The sequence below is a fragment of the Miscanthus floridulus genome, chromosome 5 (genome assembly GCF_019320115.1).
Source record: "Miscanthus floridulus cultivar M001 chromosome 5, ASM1932011v1, whole genome shotgun sequence".
Taxonomy (NCBI): domain Eukaryota; kingdom Viridiplantae; phylum Streptophyta; class Magnoliopsida; order Poales; family Poaceae; genus Miscanthus; species Miscanthus floridulus.
The window spans coordinates 79218698-79245072 of NC_089584.1; the positions used below are offsets into that span (position 1 = coordinate 79218698).

At 44.7% G+C, this 26375-nt stretch overlaps 2 protein-coding genes and 1 non-coding gene across 3 annotated transcripts; 2 read left to right on the forward strand and 1 right to left on the reverse strand.

Moving 5' to 3' along the window:
- Window positions 1-835: 835 nt before the first annotated feature.
- LOC136455811 (small nucleolar RNA R71) lies at window positions 836-944 on the reverse strand. The gene has a single exon (XR_010759277.1). It is a non-coding gene; the product is annotated as a small nucleolar RNA R71 (small nucleolar RNA).
- Window positions 945-9615: 8671 nt separating this feature from the next.
- LOC136452415 (centromere protein C-like) lies at window positions 9616-19193 on the forward strand. Its single transcript, XM_066453031.1, is given in 15 exon segments — window positions 9616-9907; window positions 10194-10378; window positions 10482-10567; window positions 10640-10739; window positions 11064-11251; window positions 11328-11917; window positions 12017-12196; window positions 12278-12308; window positions 13937-14019; window positions 16768-16879; window positions 17765-17847; window positions 18126-18234; window positions 18369-18382; window positions 18384-18477; window positions 18925-19193. Coding segments are annotated over 15 exon segments (2130 nt in total). The 5' UTR covers window positions 9616-9757; the 3' UTR covers window positions 19050-19193.
- On the forward strand, window positions 14811-16559 carry LOC136452414 (uncharacterized). The gene is made up of 2 exons (XM_066453030.1): window positions 14811-15554; window positions 15635-16559. Exons 1-2 carry the CDS (start codon window positions 14811-14813, stop codon window positions 15785-15787), a joined length of 897 nt encoding a protein of 298 aa, XP_066309127.1. The 3' UTR covers window positions 15788-16559.
- Window positions 19194-26375: the final 7182 nt, after the last annotated feature.

Consider the following 26375-nt stretch of genomic DNA (forward strand, 5'->3'; position numbering starts at 1 on the left):
GGGGGCCTTACCGTTTGGGAGTTAACGGCGCCCACAATACTGTAGAGGAAAATGTCGGCGCCTACAACATTGTTTGTGTTAAGGCAGTTGCAGAGTACTGTTCCTGCAGGTGTACAAGGTACGATCCCTTATCATGGTTTGATTTGAGCACCTTGCCTTACTTTCTCTGTTCATTCCCTGGTCCTTTCTAGGTGGGCGTCCTCAGTCGATTGGTCTCAGTCGGCTCTGGTTGCGCCAGTCGGAGAAGAGCGGTGAGCAGGGCTTCTGTGTACCCCGGTCGGAGATGCGAGGTCAGAGTCAGAAGTAGTGCTTTAGCCAGGCCTTTCGATCGGAGAGGGTGTCCAGAGGCAGCTAGAGTCAGATCGAGCACTTCGGTCGGTGAGGTGGGCTGAAGGCGGAAAATGGGTGCCGCTCGTCCTCAGCCAGACCTTCCGGTCGGTGATTGGATCACCCTTCTGGCCTGTTTGTTCAGATACTTGGGTCGGCCCATAAGTTGCTCACTATCTGCTTGGGGCGGGCCTTTTGTTGGGAAGTTGGTCTACGAGGGACCCCAGGTTTATGAACCCAACACCAGCCCTCATCAACATGGTGCAAGCAAGCCAGTTTTGTAAAAAGGCACATGAAGATACGAGTGCACATCTCCAACACTTCCTAGAGATTTGTAGCACTTTCACCATCAAAGGAGTAACCCAAGATGCCATATTACTTCACCTCTTCCCATTCTCACTCTTGGGAAAGGCAAAGCAATGGTTCTACGCCAACAAAAATAGAAATACTATATGGGATAACTGCTCCACTGCCTTTCTAGCAAAGTTCTTTCCCATAGGCAAGATTAATGCTCTACATGGGAGAATCTCAAGCTTTTAGCAACAACATGATGAATCTGTCCCTAAGGCATGGGAACGCTTTAAAGATTACATTGCGGAATGTCCTCATCATGGGATGGAGAATTGGCTACTCATGTAGACTTTCTACCATAGGTTGACCAACAGTACCCATGAGACTATGGATGCTGCTGCTGGAGGTGCATTCCTGTCACTCACCATTCCAGCTGCAATAGCTCTTGTAGAGAAGATGGCCTCCAATCAAGGTTGAATGAAGAACATGTTCAAACCCACAAGAGAGGTGGAGGTATGCATCAACTCGAGGAGATAGACATGCTATCTGCTAAGATGGACCTGTTGATGACGAAGCTTGAAGATCGAGCCAATGAGAAGCAAGAAGTTATGCACATTCATGATTCTCGCATGACATGTGAAGTGTGTGGAAACACTGGGCATTCAGAGAGCAACTGTCCTGAAACCCATGAGGATGTGAACTTTGTCAATAACAACAACTACTTTCGTCCTCAGCAGAATCAAGGATGGAATCAACAACAGAGACCGAACTACCAAGGTAACTATCAAGGTAATAATTTTAATAATTTCAAACAACCACCCTTGAGAGAATTAATTGCTGGCCAATCCAAACTTATGGAGGGATTATCTAGAAAGGTAGTTACCAATGATAAAATTCTAGATAACATAAATAATAGAATGGATAGCTTTGCTTCTATCATTAAGAACCAGCATAGTTTTAATAAAATGATAGAATCACAAATAGCTCAATTAGTTGCTTCTGTTCCTCCATCCGACAAAGGTAAGATTCAGGGGCAATCGGAAGATCTAGAAACTGCAAATCTTGTCGATATTCACAATGTAGCGTATTATTGTATACAGCCATCGACGGGAAGGTGGATAGATTATACCTTGCTAAAAAAGAGCGATCCAGGAAGACCTGTCATCCCCATCGCCATTGGACCTCACATTTTTCAAGAAGCTATGTATGACTTTGGAGCAAGTGTCAACATTATGCCTAAGGTAATTTATGATCAAATTAATGGAGATACTTTGTTGTACACAAATATATGTTTGCAGCTTGCAGATCAGTCACTCTGCCACCCCAAGGGAGTTCTTGAAGATGCCATTGTTTGAGTGGGACAATCATATGTTCTCATAGAATTTGTGGTTTTGGAAACAGGTGGAGATGTAAGGGCACCCATTATTTTGGGCCAACCTTTCCTAAGCACCGCAAAAGCCATCATCTACGCGGATAGTGCCAAGATTTGCTTCACAATCAAGGATAGAAAGGAGAAGTTTTCTTTCAAGAATTGTATCTTGCAATCTCCTGGACATCCACAAATACCGTACCTATCCGAAGAGACAACAGTGACCAAGAAGAAGAACAATATGAGAAGGAGGAAGAACAAAGCCAGGCAGTCATAAAGAAGAATCAGTTAACATGATCAACACACTCAGATCAAAGTACGACCACCTCCTCGCTTCACCATTCCTTGCTAAGAAGAATGATCTAGGCGTACCAACGATCGAGTGCACCAATGGATAAAGAATATTCCACAAGACCTTCTACGATATTGGATCGGGTGTTAACATAATGTCCAAGGTAACATATAAATACATATTTGGTGACGAACCTTTGTTCCCTACATATATGCAATTGTAGATGGTGAACCAATCAATCAGATTCCCGGAGGGAATAACGAAAGATGTTATGGTAAGAATACATGATCAATTTGCACCTACCGATTTCATGGTTCTAGACACGGGTGAAGAAGAAGATGATACACCCATCATCCTTAAAAGACCGTTCCTCAACACTACCAACGCGACCATCTACGTCGGATCTAGACAAGTCCACTTCTAATTCCCTAGAGAGAAGGTACGCTGTTGTTTTAATAGTTATACCACTTATGAGCAGCCGAAAAAGTCCCACTCTAGGAGGAGACGTCGATCATCCCAAAACCAAAAGAATCAATCCCCAAAGAAAAATTGAGAGGAAGATGAGGAACCTGAAGAACCTGTGAAAGATGAACCTACTCTGCCTAAGTCAAATCCACAGACCAAGCGGTATGGAAAGAGAAGGTGACATCACCATCAGAGACACCGTCATAAGATGTGCAGCCATCTGGGTCTCCATCACTAAGACCGGATGATGCACCCGAAGAGTAAAAGATTTTTCTCCAGCCAAGTCCTGTTCGGAGGACTAAAAAATCTGAACCCAGGCCGTGAGGTAACATCGGTAGTTATCTATATTTACTTTCTAGCATTGCATGCATTCTTTTCACTTTAGCTTATTTACTTGTCTGCATTAGCATTGCATTTAGAAATGGAAGATAAAAAGTTTCATTATTGTATATCATCACATTATAAAAATCCTAAGCCCCACGCGAGTAATTTTACGATGTGTAAACACCCACGAGAATATTCACTATGGTGGCATAATATATATATATATATATATATATATATATATATATATATATATATATATATATATATATATATATATTATGCATGCATATTTTCTATCTGCATTATATAAATAAGAAAATCTAAAAATAATAAATAGACATCCTATTAGAACTTTGCCCATTAGGAAATCTGTCTAAACCCCAAGGACAACAAATCTCTGAATGGCTGACCGCTAACCCCTTATCCTAATCCGTGCCACGAGTTTTGATGTTCTTGTTGGAGTATTTTGCAGGATGATCAAGAGTAAAACTATTCATTCGAAGTACATTTTTCCAAGCCGCTGTCACACCCGCTGCACAAGGAACCCTACTTCTGGACGGATGAGAAAGACTTCTATTGGTAGACTCACTCTAAGAAAGAGCACGACAACATCCAGCTTAGGGGAGGAGCACCCCCATGTATCTTGCTAAGTATTTCTTTTCATTTGCTATTTTTAAGTTTGCTATATAGTTGCTAAAAATAATAATGAAATAAAAAGATGCATAACAAACAAAAAGCAAAATAATTATTTATATTTGTATTAGCCATATATATATATAATAGTAATGTGTGATCTTAAAAATGAAAACAAAATAAAAAGTGTGTGTCTAGTTTTTTATTTTTAAGAAGCTAAATAAATAGACTCTGTGGATAATCTCTTTTAATGGAAATGATAAATAGTTATTCTGTCGTAATTCCTTTTAATTACCTAGTTTTCAATTCTCCCGAGTTTTGGATACGACGGTTTTAATATAAGAATTTACTCTTAACTTAAAACTCATGGGTAGCATATGCTTGATCTAAGTCTAGGTAATTGATGGATATGATATGAGAAGGTCTGAGCTGCTGTTTATCTTGTTCCAAGTGACACTAAAGTTTCGAAGATTTATCTTTTAAAAAAATATGAAAAAAGCTCCTATATGACAAAGCTTAAATTCCTACCAGAGCCTATATCATATTTAGATTAGGAAAACTTCTACATATATGCTGCTTACATTGCATTGAATTTTGTCAAGATTTGTTGACCCTTATGAGAGGGTTGTCATGCTCTTAAAATCAAGATCACGTACACACCACCCAAATATGCACTACCCCTACACTGGGGGGAGGCGCAACAATATGCTATTCTATCTAGATCCACTCAAAAAGGTTTTACTCCTACACTAGGAGTAAACACCAAAAATATTCTTGATAGGAATTTTCATCAAATAAATGCTCCAAGTTCTTGTTGCTATCTCTTAAAAGTTTTATTGCATAAAAGAGGCATGGGGCTATGCAAAAGTTATTCAAAAAAAAAAAAGAATTGAAAAAATAGACACAAAAGTGTCTGAGATATTGAAAACAATGGGTACTTAGATGCCCGCCTGAAAAAAAGAGAAAGTGAGATGAATAAGATAACCCATGTTCTTTAGCAAATGTTTCTAAGTTTCAAAAGAGAGATATATTTTTAAGGAGCATAGTAGAATTAGGTTAGCCACCATATATATCCACCACATTCATCCACACATATGCACATCTTGATTTGATTATATGACTCAACTCTCGTTGGATCCGAGGTTTGACTTTACAATATGTGTATTGCAAGTATGCCCTTTTATACTTTCTCCCTACCTATGAACTCCACATAAGCTTTAGTTGTAGGAAGAGAAAAAAGGCATAACAACTTTACTGCCTTTGGTGAGGATCCACAGATACCATATATATTGAGAGATTTGAGAGTGTCATACAATGTAATCTCTGAATTTTATTTTGAAAATCTATAAAAACTCTGGAATAATGGTTGAGCAAATAACTTGAGACATAGTGCTTGACTTGATCGTTCTGTCTTTCAATTACTTAAGACCCAAGTGAAGGCTAAGAAGCCCTATGTTTGAAGGTAATATAGGTAAGTTTGAAAGTCAGATTGGTTTAGTCTAATCCGGAGGAGAATTCTTGTTTAAACGCATGTGTACTTTTAAGGAGTGAAAGCATCGACGTAAATCCTGATCCTTTTTACTAAGTTTAGCTTTGCTAAGGGACTAGCAAAGGTTAAGTTTGAGGGAGTTTGTTGACGGTAGTTAACAACTATTATAAACCATCAATATAACATGCATAAGGGCATAAATATAATCACCAACGAAGGTCTTGGGGTTTAAACTAACAAATTCCACAGGTTTTGGTGAATCTATATTTTCTATAGGGTTTATTCAGAAAACCATCAAGGTGGACCTACATGTCAGATTTAATCACGCTTATCCATAGCGAAACGGACACTAGAAGACTCTAGAAGACTCCACGCCGAGACAGAGAGGCAGAAGCTGCCAGGTGGGGCCGGCCGGTGGGGCGGGCCCTGGGGCCCACTGTCAGCCTCCGTGTTGCAATGTTGGTTCTCCACCACCTCCTAGGTTGCATCTACGTTGTCCTTTAAGTCAGTTTGATCCAATGGCTCACGTTGGACGCTCTGGCCTATATATACCAGCCCCTACCACCTCCAGGCATAACCACAGTCATCAAGTCATTTGTGAAGACAAAAACTATAATCATCCTCAGAGCTCCATCATATTCTAGGGCATAGCTAGTTAGACTAGGTCTAGAGGGAGGCAAGCAGGCTTCGCTTGGATTCCCGATCAGGTCAAGAGCGTGGTTTGGTATAATCTTTGTGGCCCCTCTCTTTTGTATCTCCATTACTTTTATAAGCTAGTTACAATTATTATGACAATATTAGTATTCATCTTATTCATGTTCTTCGTTATAATGTTTATGGTCTACTTTGATTTAGTATAGTTGGATTATCATCATGTTCATGCATAAGTTCATATAGCGCTCACTCTAAGGATCCATGGGTGGGTGGTCGACATTTGTGTAAGCGTGGTGCTTATACCTTGGTTACCTGCAGATATATCCTATATTCTGGGTCATGTGGTAGTTCGTGGATGTGACACTCCCGTTGACTCATTTGCAGTCCACTCCCCGATTATAGGTGCACGTAGGGTCCAGTTACGAAGGAAGAACAAGCTTTGTTCTTAACCTTCCTTAGTAATATCTCTTATTCGTAGATATGACAATGATTACTAGGTATAATTGCACTAATCAATGTATGCTTTGACTTGTAATTAAGAATGACTTAGGAATTATTCCTCTAATATTCTACTTGACCATGCTAATGCCATAGAAAGGAGTACTCCCTGAGTGATTTATCATTATTATTAATCAATACTTATCATATATCTTATCCTATGACTTACACCTATTATGAGTAGAACATTGGTTATGGTTTATTTCTCCATCAATAGTATAAGTTATCAATACATGTCCGTGCCAGACCTTCTCTGTGCTAAAAATACAAATAACGATACCTGAAATACTCTCGGGTGAAGTGCTACAATGGTATATTATCTGTACGCTTGCAGATTCCTTTCATATATATATATATATATATTCATATCTATTCTTCCTAGTCACATAAATTAATAAAGAATTATTTAGTATTATTTTAGTAGTAATGCTATGTAGTACCAACAAACATCTCAGGCATCATCACTAGGGATGACAACCTAGTAAAGTAATGTTAGGAGATATATGTTTATAATAGGTGGCTATTAAAACAAGTGACAAGTTAATAAATACCAACAACAGTCTTGGAAACTAGGAAATGAAACCCACCACTAAGACTGGCCTTAGGGCGTCCAAATCACCGGCTGATATGGCATGGAGCGGAATAAAAAAAAAATAACCGAACTCATTAGCTGTGAGGTAGAGACATGTAACGAGAGATTAGGGGGCTATTTGATTGGGTGGCTAACTCTCAACTAGGCTCTAAGAAGCCACCAATCATCCTCTAGCCAAGCTCTAGGAAAATCCATGGGGTGATCGTTTTTCTTTTTTTTAGCCAGGCTTCTCTTAGCACCTGTGGCCGTTCTCCTCACCTCCCATCTCACCCGCGCTCACCCCTCTGAAGTTGCTGATGGTGAGCTCCGCATCTGCTCCAACTTTGGTGGCCCACATCTGTTCCTCCTCTAGCGGCCAACATCTGCTCCTCCGGCACTCCTCCCCCACCCTCTGATCTCTCCACGCTGCGCGTCCAGGCATTGGTCCCCTGCCGTGTCGACGCAATGCACTACATGGCTGGCCCGAACACCAACGAGGTCTTCACCAGTATCCGCCCCGTCCCGCTACGTAGCGGGGAGGCGGATGCTGGTGGCCTCAAGGATTATGTGGCTGCGGCGTACGAGTAGGAGAAGCCAGCGTTGTTCGACAAAACACTGACATAGTTCGACACCAACAACGGTGGCGGGTTCTCCGTGCCGAGGTACTGTGCGGAGACCATCTTCCCACGGCTTGACTATGTCGCTGACCCGCCCGTGCAGACCGTTGTCGCCAAGGACGTGCACGGGGCCGCTTGGAAGTTCCACCACATCTACCGGGGCACGCGCGCACAGGCACTTGCTCACCACGGGGTGGAGCACGTTCGTCAACTAGAAGAAGCTCGTCGCGCGGGGACTCCATCGTGTTCCTTCGCGGCGACAGCAGGAACCTGCACGTCAGCATCCGGCGCGACGGAGATCCTCATCGGTGAAGAGCAAAGCAGCACCACTGTGATGGAGGCATGGAGCTCACTACCTATTCGATACAATGCTTCAAAGGGTAACCTTATCAGGTTAAAGATGTGGTGATTCTATGCAAAACAAAGCAAGCAACCAAACAAACTTTTATGTAAACCAGGCCAGGGATAGAAGCCCAACCAAACAAACCTATGTTGGCTTGCTGGGGACAGGACTAGCCTAACCAGGCTCTAATCCTAGCCAGGCTCCAACTAAGTCAGGAAACCAAACAGGCCCTAGATGTTCTCCGGGGAACTATGCGAGCTAGTGCCAAACTCGTCGCTGGTGACGAGATTTTTGCTCATTCTCTCACCTCCACGTAGGAAGTCAGCTAGCTCTGAGCCTGCCTTTGGGGATACCCTTATAGCATGCCACAACAGAAGTGTAATAAATAAATAAATCATCTCATGGCACCGTAAAGAGCTGAGTTTTTTAAGGCAAGTACATTGGTGATAAGTCATCTTAGCCCTAGCATTGGGCCGGTTAAGAATTTCTTAGTCAAGTAATGTATATACTCCTTACTTGCATACAATATTGGTTTAGCTGCACCATCATTTGGAAGTAATGTTGGTGATCAAGTGGCTGCAAAATAATAGTGAGGCATGACGATTGTTGATGATGTAGATAGCTAAAGCTATTTTTGGGCCTTTTGTATCAGTTCTGATGTGGTACTATAGTAGCAACGTTTTCCTTTTGGTTTGTCGCTGATTTGGGTAATGCTCCAAGGTTCAGAGACTGCTTGTAGTATTTCTCATTGGGCTCATTTCTACCTTGTTCTGAAGATATTTTTTCCATACCAAATGAAAAGGGTTGCCCAAATTCTAACATAATACAATGAATCATTGATACATGCACCTATTTGGTTGAAACGAAAGAAGTACGTAGTGGACTCCCATACAAAATGCGTGCATATATATTGCTGAATTAATCCATGTTCAATTGCACTTCTATCTTGGAATACATTGTATCTTCTGCTATTGTTCTTTCTTGGGCTTAGAAATTCGAGGATATAACTTAACTTACTTTTATGTATATACTCCTTATTGCCTCACCCTCAAAATACCCTGTATGTGTATGTTCCATAACATAACATATTTATAAAAAAGTTCAGGCCGGCAATCGCCTGCCGTGGTTTTCGTAAAAAAAAAACTTCCACTACTATCTCCTAAAATAGTATTTCTATGAAATGAAAAAACTCAAAGCATGTTTGAATTTCAATACAACGAATATAATACAAATATGTGGGGGAATTGTTCTCCGTGATTTCCTCAAAAAAAGACCAGTGATACGACAATCAAAAGATCTTAACATAATTTTCTTTTCAGATATGTCAAAATTCAGATAGTAGATATCCAAACAGGAACTATGTTTCCAAGCTGCTAAGCATGAATCAACATTCAAATATGATCTGAAATCTCCATTAGGTCTACTTAGCTTAATTCTTACAGGAAAGATGTTACCGCTCAGGTTCTTCGGCTTTGTAGTTCTTGTGGTCAGAGACAGTTCAGCATTAGGTTCCTGCAAGCGTAGCACCAAGCATATATGCAAGTTGCATGCTATCTCAAACTACCTTCCCTGAAACCCTTTTTGACGAGATTTTGAGGGGAAACTTTTTTTTTTTGGAGGAACTTTGAGGGGAAACTGAGAGAGGTCATATGAACTTTGGGACAGGCCCATTTGGCCATCTCTAGCGCGGGCGCACAGCCCAAAGCCCCTCTCCACGGATTGACGATCCGAGTCGACGTTTTCCCCTACGGAGTACTTCACTCTCCCCGTCCCACTGCTTGCCGTTTCAAATTTTGAACTCCGCTCCGGCGTCGCTTCGGATCCCCACGCGGCGGCGGGACCGCGTGACCGACGCACGGCGCTGCCCCTCCGGAAAGCCGCATGGATGCGGCCGACCCCCTCTGCGCCATCTCCTCGCCTGCGCGACTCCTTCCGCGGACCCTTGGCCTCGCCCCCGCCTCCGCCACCGGGCCTTCCCCCTCGAAGGCCCGCGACGCGCTCCTCCAGGCCATTGCAGTCGCCCTGTCGCTGGTACGTGCGCTCGCCCTTTGCTCGACGCATGACCCCCAGTCTCGAATCGCCGCCACGCGTGCTTGCGGTTGCTTGGTCTGGGCGGTATGACAAGGAGGTCCATCTCGATAGTTTCTAGGGTTCTGCGTTCCTTTTCCCCCCCGCATTTAGAGCTTAGTTGTTTTTTTACCTTTGTTAGACCCTTAGAGGGAAATATTGGAATACCTCATAGCGCCAAACAGGATAAACATTGTATTACTTGGATTGCTTGAGTGCTAACTTCAGCGTTTCACAACGTTACGTGTAGAAAGGGTCTGAGGAGCTGCTTAAGCAGGCTAAAATGGTGCTGAAGGAGCACGGGGACACCCAGGCTCTCTACCATGATGATGGAGTGAAAGCGAGCCCCCCTGCAAATGGCAGCAAAGAGCAACAGGGAAGAAGGCCAGCACTGAACCGCAAACGGGCTCGGTTCACTATGAAGGACACTGCAAGGCAAGCTGTTTGCTAGGCCTTTACCTTCCTATAGAGCTGCAGGAGCAGTGTGAGCTGTGAATATTGTTAAAACTGACTTGTCTTGATGCTGTTTTCTTTGCAGCAAACCGATGCCTATTGTGGATCAATCTAAGTTAACGAATATTTCGGATCCAGTCGAATACTTTATGACCTTGGATCGGCTTGAAGGTGACTCTTATCATTTCCATTGATTTGTTGATCAGCATTAAGCAATGCACTAATAATGGTTCATCATTGCAGAAGCTCAGGAGGAGATCCAACGGCTACATGGAGGAGCAGAAAAACGCGTATTAAATTTTGATCCTGTAGATGAACCGAAGAGACAGGCTGGTTTCCGTGGGTATGCTTCTTATCTCTTTCTATATTCTGTGAGTGAATGATTAGATAATATTGCTTAGCAAGTATCACTATCACAATGTAGTCTGAGAAAATCATAGGTCGCCTATATTCTCTGTTTGCTCGTGTTATGCAACTTGTTTGTTTGGATGTATTTGCATCCGTATCGTTTATTGCGCGTGTTATTGCTACTGGTTGAGGCAGACAAAGTGGAAACATTAGACTTGCTTTTTCTGTACCTAACATTCTCTCAACCTACCGGCAATGTGCTCAAAAACATCCATGACGAAATATGACCTGACCCATGATTATTCCTGTTAATTGACAGGAGAAAATCAGTCTGCAGTTTCAAGGTAATTGAGGATGCTGATACTCAAGATCCCATTGAGGTACCAGCTTCCCAAACAGCAACTATGACAGGATCTCAGTTCTCACAGGATGTTATGCATGTTGTTGCTGACAAAAATGAACAATGTGTTCCTTCAAGTTCTGGTGAAGCTATTTCAGGGAAAGAAGGTTAAACAACATTTGTTTAAATTATTTTGCCATTATCTATACTTAAATTTGCTTAATGTAAATTCGATATTTACAGATTCATTAGCTGAGAAGGATGGCCGTGACGATTTGACTTATTTACTGACCTCAATGCAATATTTGGATGAATCTGAAGAGGAAGAGTTTATCCGCAAGACCTTAGGGTTTAAAGAAATAAGGAAGGAAAGAGTTAGTCTCCGTAACTCCATTCCTAGAGTTAGGTCCCTAAGAAGCAATATTGAACAAAAAGGTTCAATGAGGGTTCACCCTCCAGAAAGTCCTTTGCCTCAGCCTCGCCAGGATCGAATTTCAGAGTTGGAGAAACATTTATTTCCTGGAGGTGCAGCAAATGCTAAATGCACAGATGATGAATCTGAAGGTTCACCAGATATTGTGATGGGTGAACCATCATTGGTGCATGATTCTTCTGATGTTCCGATGACTGATGAGAACTTTACTGGAAGTGAAATTGACAGGGAGACCCCAAATCTGGGTGCCAGAGCAGCAGACCATATTCTTGATCCTGAACCAGACTTTCCTGATCATGCATGTGAAAGGCAACCCGGAGGTTCCTCAGTTGGTTTGTGCAGAGACACAGAAGTCGCCAAAGAAAACGAGGCATGCAGGAGGAGCAATATTTCTTTGGAGGTGCTTGTACTAAACTCGTTTTTTCACCTTTTACTTATTCATTACTGAACTTCTGATACATTGACTATGGCATATATCTCGATTTACTTTGCGCTGCAGGAAGATGATGTGCCAATAGACTATCCAACTATTGGCAGATCTACTAGTGAAACAGAAGCTTCTTCTCATCATCTGGAGGGCAGCTCAACAGAAGAATTGGTCAGTAAACTAGGTAGACATGCGGCTCCAGATGGTATCGATAGGACTTTACATGCAGCTGAGGATAGCATTCAACATCTAGTAAGTGCCTGTACAAATTATTATTATAGAATATAGATTACTGAGTGTATCCTGAGACTAGGTTCCTGTTTCGTGGCACAGGAAGTGGTGAAAGAGGGTGGTGTTCTACAAGGTACTTGTTTTCTATGAAAATTCCAGCTAAACAGATTCCCCAAGGACATAGGAAAAGACAACATATTTATTACAGCTTTTTGGTCATCCAAACCACACAACCATTATACTACAACTTTGCACTATTACTACCACCCTCTAAAAAAGGATGCAATTCTATTATCTTAAGTTTGATTAAGTTTATATACTCCCTCCATTCCAAATTATAAGATGTTTTGGCTTTTTTAGATACATAGATTTTGTTATGCACTTAGATATACACTATGTCTAGATACATAGTAAAAGTAATATATCTAGAAAAGCCAAAACGCCTTATAATTTGGAATGGAGGGAGTAGAAAAGGAAAAAGTCTACTCCACCCCCTCAACTATGGGAGGTGGTCTACATAACCCCCTCAACTATGAAACCGTGGAGTAGAGGGGGTGGAGTACTATGAAAATATATTTCGTGGCAAATCTAATGATACTTGTTTAGTACGATAAATATTAGTATCTTTTTATATAAATTTGGTCAAATTTCAGATCATTTTGACTTGGCATTATTCTAGAATTGCATCTTTTCTGTGGAGGGAGTAATTTTAAAGTCTGGATTGGTTATTTTCTGAAGTTTATAATAATTCCTTCTCTACTCCAACCTGTTGGCAAACAACTGTGTACAGTCCACACGTGAATGCTCAGTCACACACACAATAAAAAAAATCATCCATTACAAGCAGACCCTAAAGCAGAAGAAAGTCCAACATTGTTCCCTGCTTAAAGAGACAGTACAGAAGCACATACTCCCGCGGTCCCGCCGCTCCACATTATAGGTCGTTTTGGCTTTTCTAGGTACATAGCTTTTGCTATACATCTAGATCTACGCTATGTCTAAAACTTTAGATACATAGTAAAAAATATGTATGTAGAAAAGGCAAAACGACCTATAATTTGAAATGGAAGGAGTATATTAAGGAAATAAGCTCCCACCCTCTGTCCCAAATTATAGGTCATTTTGGCTTTTCTAGGTACATAGCTTTTGCTATGCACCTAGATATATGATATGTCTAGGTACATAATAAAAGTTGTGTATCTAGAAAAGCCAAAACGACCTATAAATTGGAACGGAGGAAGTATTTAGCATTGGTTAAATTGTTAGAAAGCTATGTCATGAACATTATCACAATATTCACCAGTCACCACGTGGTAGAATATCATGTCTCTGTATGATGTTATAAATGATATACTACCTATGGTTCCTTGCCTTAAAATTATGTGTCAGTTTGGGGCATGGATGCTGTCTTCCACACTTGTTGGTGATTATTCCATATTTTCTTGAACATGCTAGAGAGGTGTGCATCATTATATTAAAGGAGAAGGGGTAAGAACCCTTAAACATATCCACACCCACACATGCCAGAGACTCTTAGATTACATTCACACCCTTGATTATAAAAATAGCAAACTCAACCTATGCATAGAAGTAGTTTTTTTATGAATCTATATATTAATTTAATTTTCACTGACTAATCCAAGTACTTCAATGTATAGCAGTTTGTAGGGATGGAAAATCTTTGTTTGGTATTCTGGCAATGAGTGCCAAATTTGTAGCATGTATTTGTTGAGGTTTGTAGCATATATTTTTTCTCCACAGATAAGTCAAGCCAGTCGTTGGAGATGCCTCTGGAAGATATTGATCCAGTGAATCAGCCTCAGATGCATGGTGGAAGCACTAAGGTCGATTCTTATATACCCTAGATGCTGTTGTCTTTCAATCACTGGTGCTCTAAATAACCTAGTCAAGAGCTTTTATTCACGCTGTTATATAGATAAAGTACCACTTCATCATGTATTACGAGCATCCTTGATGGTGAAGGAGATTAAGTTAGCTATCCTGAGTGGCAAGGAAATATTTGCTCACAACTCAATAGCAAAGTTAGACAAGGAATTCAAACTAGTGTTCTGGGATCCTGTCCTGTTAGCATGTCTAGGCAAGAGTTGGTAAGGGAGAAATGCCAATATATTTGTTAATAAATTCAAACCACTAAAGTTGGCGTGCACTTGAGCAGCAATGCTCATTACTGAGGGATGCGTTAGCACGTTTGGTTCACTTAGTGGTACCTAAATATGGTCACATCTCATCTGAACATTTGATGCCATCCTTTACATACTTATATTCACATGAGCATAGGTGAAGCAGCAACTGTCAGAGATTTAGTTATTTTATCCTGTGTGCAAATCTTCGTCACACTTTTCGTTGTATAATACTCCCTCCATTTTCAAGTGTAGGGCGTGTTAGGATTTTCGAAACCAAAATTTGTCTATCAATTGCTCAAAGTATATGTATGTCTAGATCACAGCAGATACATCAACAGATCTTGTTTTACATGCCTTTTAGTAAGACATTGGTTTGTGGTAATTGATAACATATTGTAACTCGTCTTCAACCCAAGTTCTTTTGAATGGGGTGCCTGGGGATCATATTCATCATCGGCGGGGTTTACGACAAGGTGACCCCCCTCTCCCCCATGCTCTTTATCTTGGTAATGGATGTGTTGGGGCATATGATTACTAAAGCCACCAGTGAAGGTTTGCTGCTACCCCTGTCGACTCGTGGCTTACAGCACCGCATTTCTATTTATGCTGATGATGTGGCTCTCTTTCTCCGCCCGGAGGCTGGGGGTATTAGTACAACCATGGATATTCTTAATCTTTTCGATGAGGCATCTAGGTTGAAGACAAATCTGCAGAAAAGTAATGTCCTCCCGATCAGGTGTGATGATTTGGAGATTGCTACCATTCAAAACCTGCTGCCCTGCCCACTCTCGAATTTCCCATGCAAATACTTAGGTGTGCCCCTCTCCCTAAGAAAACTAACTAAAGAACAAGTGCAGCCCATTATTGACCGCATTGCAGATCAACTACCTGGTTGGAAGGCAGATCTAATGACAAGGGCTGGAAGAAGGGTATTGGTACAATCTGTTCTCACTGGGATGCTCATTTACTTGGCTATGGCCTTTGATTTTCCTCCATGGGCTATCAAAGCGGTGGATAAAATTCGGCGCGGCTTTCTTTGGAGAGGCCGTAAAGATGCAAAAGGCGGACATTGTCTTGTGGCCTGGGTCAAAGTTTGTCAACCACCGGAACTTGGAGGCCTGGGAATTTCAGATCTTAAATCTCTTGGCTGGTCTCTGCGCATGAGACGGGTTTGGCTGCAGAAAACAGAGCCTCATCGTCCCTGGGCTGCTTTCCCCTTCCATGTGCCTGAGCAAGTGAGAGCCTTCTTCTCAGTAGCAGTGAATTCTATAATTGGAGATGGTGCAAATACTCTTTTATACTCTTTTCTGGACAGATCGGTGGCTCCATGGGCAATGCATTTCAGACCTTGCTCCTCGCCTTTTTGCGACTATCCCGAAAAGGAGGGTCAAGAGGCGCACTGTCCGGGACGCCCTCACTAATCGGGCTTGGATTTCGGACATTCAGGGAGCTGTTACAGTTGGTGTAATTGTAGACTACCTTCATTTATGGGATCTACTAATGGATTTTCAGCTGCAGCCGGAGGTTGAGGATAGACACTTATGGAGGCTCTCCTCCAATGGACAATACTCGGATAAGTCGGCATATGAAGGGTTCTTTTTGGGTTCTACTCTTTTTGGACCATGGGAAAGGATCTGGAAATCATGGGCACCACCCAAATGTCGCTTCTTTATGTGGCTGGTCCCACACAATAAGTGCTGGACGGCTGATCGCCTGGCACGTCGTGGGCTACCTCATCCGGAGTATTGTCCTCTTTGTGACCAAGAAGAGGAGACTATCGACCATCTCCTTGTCCATTGTGTATTCGCAAGAGAATTTTAGTTTAATCTGTTCAGACAGGTCGGTCTTCAGAGCTTGTCCCCTCAGCCTACAGAGTTATCGTTCCATGATTGGTGGGAGAAAGCTAGCAGCAGCACCGCTGATGAGTTGACGAGGCAAGGAATTAATTCGCTCATTATACTCGGAGCTTGGACTATATGGAACCATCGCAATGGGTGTTTTTTTGATGGAGCAGCTCCAAATATAGCTGGTGCTTTGATCGCAACTGGTGAGGAGTGCCGCTTGTCTATGGCAGGGGCTCGAGGGCTATCATTCTTGACTGCCCTCTTCCCCGGTAGTTAGAGTGACTAGCTTTGTAGTGGTCGCCTTATGTAGTTTTGTCACGGGCGCGAATGTAATCCTGGAAACTGGTGGGGTGTGAGTGCGTGTGTGTGTGTATGTGGTGTTGTTTGGGCTCTTGCCCTTTATTCTCTTCTTAATATAATGAGGCACAGCTCTCTTGCGTTTTCGAGAAAAAAGATAACATATTGTAACAGAAATTAATTGTCAAAGTATACCTTGAAAGACTTTCCCAAATACTAAAACGCCTTATTAAAATAAATGGTAAGTTTCATGTTTGCCTGATCTCAGAAGACAAAAATTTCATCCTAGTCTTCTTTGGACTTTCAGAAATTGGCACCTGATTTGTGCAATGCACTGTCCTTAACCAAACAGAAGAAGCAACAAGCAGCCCAAGAAGGGAAAATGAAGAAACAGTCAAAGAGGGGCAAAAAATTGGCTGGTATTACTTCTGCTCAGTCTACTTTATATTTATACTTTGTTACTCCCTCCGATTCCATGTATAGGTCGCCTTAGGATTCTAGTTGGTACTTTTTTAACTTGGCTCATCAATATCAATATTATATAAAAGTTACAAAGATCGACAACTGATGGCTGATGTTACTAGATTCATCATGGGAAATACTTTCATAGTATATAACTTTGTTTGTTTAAAGTTATATAGTTATACAGAAATTGCAAGTTAAAGTGCTAAATGACTTGCATCTGGAACCAGAAGGGGTAGTTTCTAATGCATATGCACCACGAGGATTCTTGTTATACAATCATTCAGTTATCATTTGGCTATTAGACTGTGGGTTGTTCTTAGCTAGGCTGATACCTGCATGGCTGTATATTAGAGATGTTTGGGGGTCTTTAAATAAGCAGAATCATGCTTTTGTTGTGCTTGATCAATCATTTACATGTTCCATTTCTTCCATGTACCATTAGATTAAATCTTATACAAGGACAACATTTTTAGAGCATGTTTTGGATCCTATACCTAATAACCTTGCCAGCAAGAATAGCAAAGATGGTTGGATATTTGTTTCTTTCCTTCTTTTGGGCTAGGATTTCCCTGCTTTCAAGGGAGACACCACTCCTTTACTAGAGATGTTGTCTTTTGCCCTTAGTTTTTTTTATGGGGGAAGTTGCGTACATACAGCTGAAGGTCATCATCACCTGGCGAACTGGCCAACTTGGGCCTTATTGTTTTTTTTTTCCTTTCTTGGTGACATACCTTTGTATTCGATTGGTCTCTTATCTACTTAGCTTTGTTAAATTACTTGATTATGTATAATGGCTTATATTTTTTTGTCTGGAGTGCTGAAGGGTATTTTCTTTACAGATGAATCTAGCCATGCACTGGAAATACCCCAAGCAAATTTGGATTCGGAGAATCAACCTCATAATGATGATGTGAACATTGAGGTAGACTTCTTATTAGTTTCTGTACTGAAATTCTTGTCTTAAAATCTTATATAGAAGTAATATTCTGGGAGTGGCCAAGGTAGGATCTTTTTTCTGTTTACCATGATAATCATGTGTTATTCAGGCCAACGAGGGATGAGTAGTCACATCGAACTTTGAAGATGTGTTGCATGCACTGACAAGAGCACAGGAGCCAGCAACATAGATATTGCACGCACCTTTTTAAGAATGTGTTTTACTCTGAAGCTTGACATTCATATGCTTCTTTGGACTTTCAGCAACAGACATTGTTGAGTATCACACCGTCACCAAACCATGCTAAGGGGCAAAAGGGAGCTCAAAGGACAAACAAGACCAAAAGATTGAATCAAAGAAAAATCCTTGGAGGTCTTACTTCTGTACATCCTGTACTTTTTTTCTTCGAAAACCTGAAAACCTCACATTCTGTACTTTTAAAACACAGTTATTTTCAGAAGGATACTGATGGCCTACGTTTCTATTTCATGGACTTTTATCATTAGATGCTGGCCTTGCAGCAGCCGTCTGTAGTGAGAAGAAGCACAAGAACACGCTCAAGGCCTTTGGAGCATTGGCTTGGTGAAAGATTACTATATGGGCCTATAAATGACAGTAAGTACACTAATCTAGCACATGTATCAGCAATGCAGACGTTTCTTTTTATGTACCAAGACTTGTATCCGAATTTAAGGTCAAATATATTACAGCAAATTCATCAGTATCAACTTGAAAATGCCATCTGCCTGACTACCTGTCATTTTAATACAGCTAGTAGCTTTTTGCATCTAGACTTTTGATACTCAATAAATTAAAACCTGCTCTGTACTGGTAGTAAAAAAACAATGGTGGAAACAAACAATAAAATCCCACTTGGGCACTGTGTTAGCACCCTATAGTTAATACTGACATAATCACATGACACTATTCAAAGTTCTGTTATGCGTTTCACAGCTTTACTTGCTTACCTAGTTGGCCCGATGCAAGATCCCTAGTGTTTATTCTGTGTATAAATAAAGGAGAACAACTACATTTTTAATCAAATACTTGTATCTTTTCCAGCTTTGCCTGCAGTTATTGGCATCAAAGCATACTCTCCTGGCCAAGATGGCAAGAGAACATTGAAAGTGAAATCTTTCGTGCCTGACCAGTATTCAGATCTTGTCGCTAAATCCGCGAAGTACTAAAAAACTCAACATTTTCCTAAGAGGATCACGCCTTGTGACCTGTTGCTTTGTCACCTGACGTTATGTGATGTTGACATGTATCCGTGGAACTGGAGTAGGAGTACTGCACAACGAAATGCATGTGAACTTGTAAAGTTAAAGGTAGACGTCCTGTCGAACGGTTGTCAGTATCTTTTAGTTTGGATGCGCTATTTCCACTTCAGCTATTCGATACGCGGAGTCTAGGCTGCGAAATGGCATTTGCATGTGCTGTTATGATCTTTTAGTTTGGATGCGCTATTTCCACTTCGGCTATTCGATACGTGGAGTCTAGGCTGCGAAATGACATTTGCTTGTGCTGATGTGCAGCTGTTATGAGTTCTCGATAGCAAGGCAGTTTGAGGTTCAGCCTTCACGTAGTACACTTTTTTTTTTTTGTAGCATATGCAGTCTGTTCGCTGGGTCGTATTTGGTTTGTAAGTCAGGATTTATCAGCCAATGAATAGTATTTTGCTCTCATACCAAATTAGCAAATAATATTTTCAGCTATGGATTATAAGCCAAACCAATCTAAACGAACAGGGCGATGGAGTCTAAATTCTATTTTTGGCTTTCTGATTTTTAAAATGGATAGAAATAGGGGCAATTCATAGCTGTTTTAAGGGAGATTGAAAGAGATGGTAGGTTTGATTGTTGTTTCAACCAAACATGTTATAACTTTTCCAAATCACATAGCTTTTAACAACTTTCCCATGATTCATAACGGTTTTTTCACAGCATACAGCTGAATCAAATAGAACCTACCATCCTAAGAACTGGCTGGCACGTATCTAACAGAGCTATTGGCCCTAGATGTGTGTTCGTGTTGATTGATTTTATTTTATCTTGTCTTTTCGTTTTCAAATTTAAGATGCAATACCAAGATAAAAATCCTGACCAATTGGAGGCGAGAAGGATAGCAGTAGCACACATATGTAAATATCATGCGGATGCACGGGTGCCATTAGATCCAGCTATTCTTTGACCATACAGTCATCGTGACACAAGTTTTCCCTGGAAAGTGGAAACCTTCTAGACTTGAGCACTGTAATGATGCTTAGTCATGTGTATGAGGTGGTGTCTTGGTAGCTTTGGCTGTGGTTTAGCGTGTGAGGTCGTAGCTGCTTGGTTGCCATTGCAATGAAGCTTGGCGACGATGACACATGATAGGGTCTGTCGTGTTGTTTCGGCTGAGTCATGTGGGCAGTCGGGTTAGTTTTTTTTGCCCATTTTTCCTTAATTAACCGTGCAGTTGTATGGGTTTTTGTCGGTGTTTCGAATCACCGGCTAGTAAATTTCTAGTTTGCGCGTCTGACCCGGATGACTGTGTTCGGAGGACACAAGGATTTATACTGGTTCGAGCGGAACGTCTCTATGTCCAGTCTGCTGCTGCTCGTGTTACCAACACTTAGTTTGTAGTAGGGGTTACAGACAGTGAGACAGATGAGAGAGGGAGAAGGTCCCAAGTCTCTGTGAAAATAGTGAGTCTGGTTGAACTCTCTGTCTACTGTCGAGTGCATAAGACTTCAGCCGCTCTTAGATGTGTGTGAATGCCGCCCCCCTTTATGGGCGCCCTGCTTCCCCTTTTATAGATAAAGGGGAAGGTACATGTTACATCGTAGAGAGAGACGAGGAGAGGAAGGCTTCCGGGATTACGATGTCTTCCATCTTCTTTACGCGGGTCCCGCCGGACCTGTAGATGACGACGGGGACTGGTCCACGTCGCGGCCCTGTTCGTCACTAGCACCGTACACGGGCATCGTCAGCTGGTCGTGGCGCTCTATTCCGTCCCAGCGGACGGTATGACTAGCTGAAGCCTCCGCTACAGGCCGTACGGGAAGTAGGTAGCACATCGCCGGCACGCCCGATGCTGTTGGCGACGTGCGTCTTCAGACATGGCCCGTCGTGGCCACGGGTCATGTCAAGACGCGCCTGCTCCCCTTCTGGCGTCAGAAGTTTGACTCTGGACTCATACTTTTAGACCCGTAGTGGTTGGGGGCGGTACGAACCTCCGTCGGGCGAGGCGGAGCCGGCGCCCTCGGGGTTGGGCGAGGCGAAGCCGGCGCCCTCGGGGTCGAGCGAGGCGAAGCCCGCGCCTGAGGGGTCGAGCAAGGTGAAGCCCGCATCGTCAGGGTCGGGCGAGGTGGACCCCTCGCTGGAGGGGTCGAGTGAGGCGGAGCCCACGCCCTTGGGGTTGGGCGAGGCGGAGCCTACGCTCTCGAGATCGGGAGAGGCGGAGTTCGTGCCATCGGGGTCGAACGTAACGGTGCTCTCGCCCGAGGGGTCAGGCGAGATGGAGCCCGTGCCCTCGGGGCCGGGCGAGATGGAGCCCATGCCCTCGGGCCCGGGCGAGACCAAGATACCATCCGAGGGAGTTAGCATTCGCGGCCATTAGCTTCCTTCTTCCGGGTATCCCTGATACTGATACCCGACAGTAGCCCCGTGCCTGCGGAGGAGTAGGATACTCCTTCTAAGGCTTTTTTGGACGGAAGGATTCTGAGGATCTTGATCTCCCTTTGCGGGCCGTGGGATGTCTTGGTATGGTCGGGATTCCTTTCCGTCGTGTTTGGACTCCTCGGGAGCATATACCTGTGAGATTTGGGGAATCAGAAAATATCTCTCTTGATTCTGATTCCTCCCTAGGATTCGACCGATCCACTATTGGTATGTGACTGCGTATTTGGTCTCCTTATGAGTCCAACTCTCGAGCCCCTACGCGTAGCAAGGGTCCGGTCTAGGGGTCAGGTCGTCTTGTAATCGACCTCCCTCACACATTTTTTAATAAAATAGAGAGGCTGAGCCGTGCCATGTTTCCTCGACGGACGAATCATGATGCTCAATGAGCTGTTAACGGGCTAGTCCGAGTGAGGCCTCGGCTTCCCGTTCACATGGGTCCAGCATGGGTCAGCTGGTGACCGACTCCAGATTCCTGCCAGCCAGTCCATATAGTTCTCGGGTCCGTTTGACCGGTCCCAAGGGCTTGTTGCCTTTCTTCGAGGAAAAACCATGAACTGTGCATCGGCCAAGACTCGAACATGGGTTGGGATGCCCGTGGCGCTCGTGCGCCCGGGTACTGGCCGCTAGCGGGCCCATCCCTTTCCACCCCTCACTCTAAAGGTGCCCTAGAGCGACTATGAACCCGTTGGTGGGCCAGCCTTTGAACCCCTGGGCTTTAATGGGCCATGGGAGCGTTTTCAGCTCCGTATCTCTTCTTACCTATGGTGGTTCTCGGCCCATCGAATGGGTTGAACCATCATTCGGTGCGTCCTTCGAGGGAGCGGCCAGAGGTGGCGTGCGCATGATTTTTGGAGAGGCAAAGTGACGGGACATAGCGGGGCACATGGATCGAGGTGGATGGTTCGCCTCTCGCTCCACCTCCTCCTATAAATAGGGGCCTTTCCCTTGTCCCTAATACATTTGACCATAACCTTGCCATCTCCGCTTCTCCATAGCCAGCGCCTAGATTTCTTGCCCTCGCTCTTTTGCCACTATCAAAGCTCTTGTTCCTCCGCCTTTGCTTCCTATGGAGTCGTGGTATCACTCCAACGTCACCCATGCGTGCATGGAGGGCCTCGTCAAGCGTGGCCTCCTCCGTGGGAGAACTAACGTGGTAGAGTGGCTCATGTCCGGTTGGAGAAGGCGCCGGCGCTGCTCGATGGCTACATCTATCTTTCACGCCTTTCCACGAGCGTGGATTCGCGATCCCCCTCACTCGTTCTTTCGGGGGCTGCTGCACCACTACCAAATCGAGCTACAGCACCTGAACTCGAATGGGATCCAACACATCGCGGTCTTCATTGCGCTATGCGAGGGGTACTTGGGAGTCAAGCCCCACTTCGAGTTATGGAGATACTTCTTCTTCGTCTCCCTGCAAAAGAACAAGAAGAGGGATGCGCCGGTGCCGATGGGATGCACAAGCATCCACCTTCGGGGGCACCGATCGGTGGAGTACATGCCCTGCCAGCTCTCCAGATCTAACAAGGGGTGGCACACATTGTAGTTCTATGCGAAGAATGCCATGCCACCCCTTTGCAAGAGTTCGCTGGGTGCCTCATCGGAGAGGCACCGCAGGTGTGGTCGTGGGGGCCTCCTAAGAAAGAGAAGAGAAGGTTGCATGACCTTCTTGATGCCATCGCATTCCTCAAGGACCGCGGCCTGCGTGGGGTTAGCGTCATCGGGGCATACCACGCGAGGAGGGTGGCACCGCTGATGGCGCGCGTCCTCCCACTGTACAAGATGATGCTCGACGCGCAGCTAGATGAGATTGTGCTCTCCTAGGGGCCGCTCCATGATAGCGAGGTCGCATAGCTCATCAAGGAGGCGACGGATGAGTCCGAAGCTGTGTTCCCAATCCCAAGGCATCCCGTGATGTGATCGTTGCCGGGCTTCATCGAGTTGCCGATGGATTTTGGCTTTCGGGCCTCTGTCGCGCCGCTGTAGGAGCATGCGGTCGTGAGGTCAGTGAACCATGCCGCAGATGAGTGGAGGAAGATGGAGAAGGACGATAAGGAGAAGAAATGATGGGCGAAGGAGCGGGCGAAGCTGTAACGAGGGAAGCAGTGCCAAGGCTCGTCGGAGGAGGAAGATGAGGATGAAAAAGAAGATGAGGAGGGGGCGATGGCTCTGTGTCCCCCATCCCGTGGGATGATCTGGCTGGCGGGGACGAGGACCCGCCTTTGCCATAGGTGGGGCCCTTCCTGTGGCATCTCCTAGAGCTAGAGGGGGAGGACTCACCCCCAGAGACGATGGGGTTAGTTGCCCCGCTCCGCCCGGGCCTTCTATGGCGCCCTCGGAGCTAAGGGGAGTCAGCAGCTCTGCCTTGTCCAAGCCTCCCAAGCAAAGGGAGGGCTCAAAACGACAGTGCGATGGGGAGTCACAACCGGGGTCAGGCGTGCCAGCCCCGAAACGTCAGCGCCCGGTGACATTAATGTAAGCTGAGAGTTTTTTTATTCTTTTGTTTTTTGACAAATTTTCTGTCAAGAACTAACCGCCGTGCCTTCCGTAGCATTAGGGGCATGGGTCCCTCCTAAAGCTGGCGCCAAAGAAGACTCTCACCATTTGGGGCGCGCGCTAGGACGCGTCTGGCGCCACACCTGAGGCTTGCGGAAGCATGGCCGAGGCGACCACGGGGTCGACTGGGGAGACGTAGCTATTAGCCACATCTATGGGAGGGTAGGCAGTGGAAGGCGCATCTAGGGTGCCCATAGCAGGCGTGACACAGCCGGGCATGCCCATGACGTCACAAGCGAAGACGGCGTGGCGGGAGTCATCGTCCACGCTGGCGGGGGCGTCGGTGATGGGGCAGATAGGGGAGGCCATCCCCGAGGCATCCTCGGTGGACACGGCATGACTGGGTGTGGCCATGATGTCATCGGTGGAGATGGCACAACCAAGGTTGTCGTCCGGGTGGACGGCGGCACCCGTGGTGGGATGGACGGAGGAGGCCACGCCTGGTGTACCCTATGCAGGTGCGATGGTAGGGCAAGTTTCCTCGTCCATGTCGCCCGACCCCTCTATTGCTAGGGGCTTGCTCTAGAGGAGGTATGGTCGTGAGAGGGGTTGGCGCTGCCTGGGGTCGGTGTAGAGGCATCTTGTCCTCTGGTCTGGGTTGGCGATGACCCTCACACCTAGGGAAGACCCTAGATTAGGTGGGCTGGCCATTGGGACCCAGGGGCGACACTCTTCACCCTCGACACTGCCACAGAGAAGAGGGAGTGGGGGAGTGTCCACGTAGAGGTGGGGACCATGGCCCACACCCTGACCATCGCGCTGAGTTCACTACAAGATGTTATTGCTCCGGTTGGCCAGGTATAGTGCATCAGTGTTTTCAACCTTTGTCTTCCCTTTTCTTGCCTTTTAACTCGTACCCTTTTTGCAGGTTCTCATGGATCGTGGCCAGGAGAAGTCTGCATTCCTTTGCCCCGAGAAGGGTGTTTGGGATCGTCTCATGGTGGAGGAGCAGCTGCGAGCCATGGGGGAGCGGCTACATGAGGAACTAGCCACCCAACTCCCTGTCGCTTGTCAAGAGGTGGCCGAACTTGCCCCCGTTCACCAGGAGTTGGCCAACCTCTAGATCAAGTACGCGGAGGCTCCTGATGTTGGCCACGAAATTGAGGAGAAGCTCCTAGACCTGGTCGAGAGTATGTGCACGGATGTCATGGAGATCGAGCAGCTACAGAAGGAGCATGATGACTTGCTCCAAGCCATAGGGGTTCCGCATGGAGCATGACCTAGCTCATCAAGAGGGCATCGACACCTAGCAATGGATCGGCCTCCTAGAGGGTGAGCTTCGAGGAGAGAAAGATCTAAAGGCCGTGGCAGAGGCGGTGATCGCTAGACTCGACATGGAGGTCAGCCAGCGCTAGGAGTAGGCCCGGAACTTGGAGGCAGAGGTGGCTCGATGGCATGACGAGGCGCATAAGCTCTAGGTGGACATGGATGATAAGCCCCTGGTCTTCCTTTGCTATCCTTCCCCCTTGGATCCATGACAGGCTTTTCGACATGGCTAGTGTGTGTTTTGGGCAGGTCTTGATCATAGGCTTGGGGCAGAGGTGATGAAGAGCCATAGCCTAAAGAAGGAGCTCGGCGAGGTGAAGACCACCCTCCTAAAGGAGAGCGATGAGCACGACACCCTATGCGTCACTGTCCAGCTGGTCTACGATGACCTTGAGCTAGCCCTAGCATAGGAGATGAGCTCGCTCATGGTCTATGCCATCTAGATCATGGATTGGGCGCGTGAGATGGTGAGGGACGCACTCCATTTTGGCGTTCATCGGTCGTTCACGATCGTTCATTCTCACTATGAGAACATTGATCTAGAGATGATGAGCTAGTGCTTCATGCCCGGTTATTCTGACACTGAGCTAGAGGACATTGAGAAGGAGGTGGCCTCTCTAGCGTAGGACTTATCTACCAAGATAGAGAATGAGATCATCCCCCCAAAAAATTAGTTAGTTAGGCCAAATAGTGATCTTGTAATAAATGGACATATTTTAATTTCTGCTATGGTTGAACAATCTTTTGGTTCTTCGTCCTTTTTCTTATAAAATTTTTAATGTGTTCTGACCCTTTCCATGGTTAAGGCTATAAAGCTCGGGATGCGAGCAAAACAACTCTGATCACGCTGGTGAGCAAAAACGCCATAGCCGCTGGGGCGTAGGTTTCTTGCAGTCCAACCAATTTTACTCAAGGTTTGTTTCCATAGTCCTTACTTTGAGATCTTAATGTAAGGGAGGGTTGGGCACAAAGAATGTCTCTAAGTAGATATACTCTTATCAACCCCCGACTGATGCCCGAACCCCTACCGTT

Excerpts from the sequence above, each read along its gene's own strand:
- LOC136452414 (XM_066453030.1), top strand. The coding sequence starts at position 14,811 with ATGCTCTTTATCTTGGTAATGGATGTGTTGGGGCATATGATTACTAAA. Across the intron at positions 15,555-15,634 it reads CCTTCCATGTGCCTGAGCAA|ATCGGTGGCTCCATGGGCAA; the intron begins GTGAGAGCCTTC and ends TTTTCTGGACAG.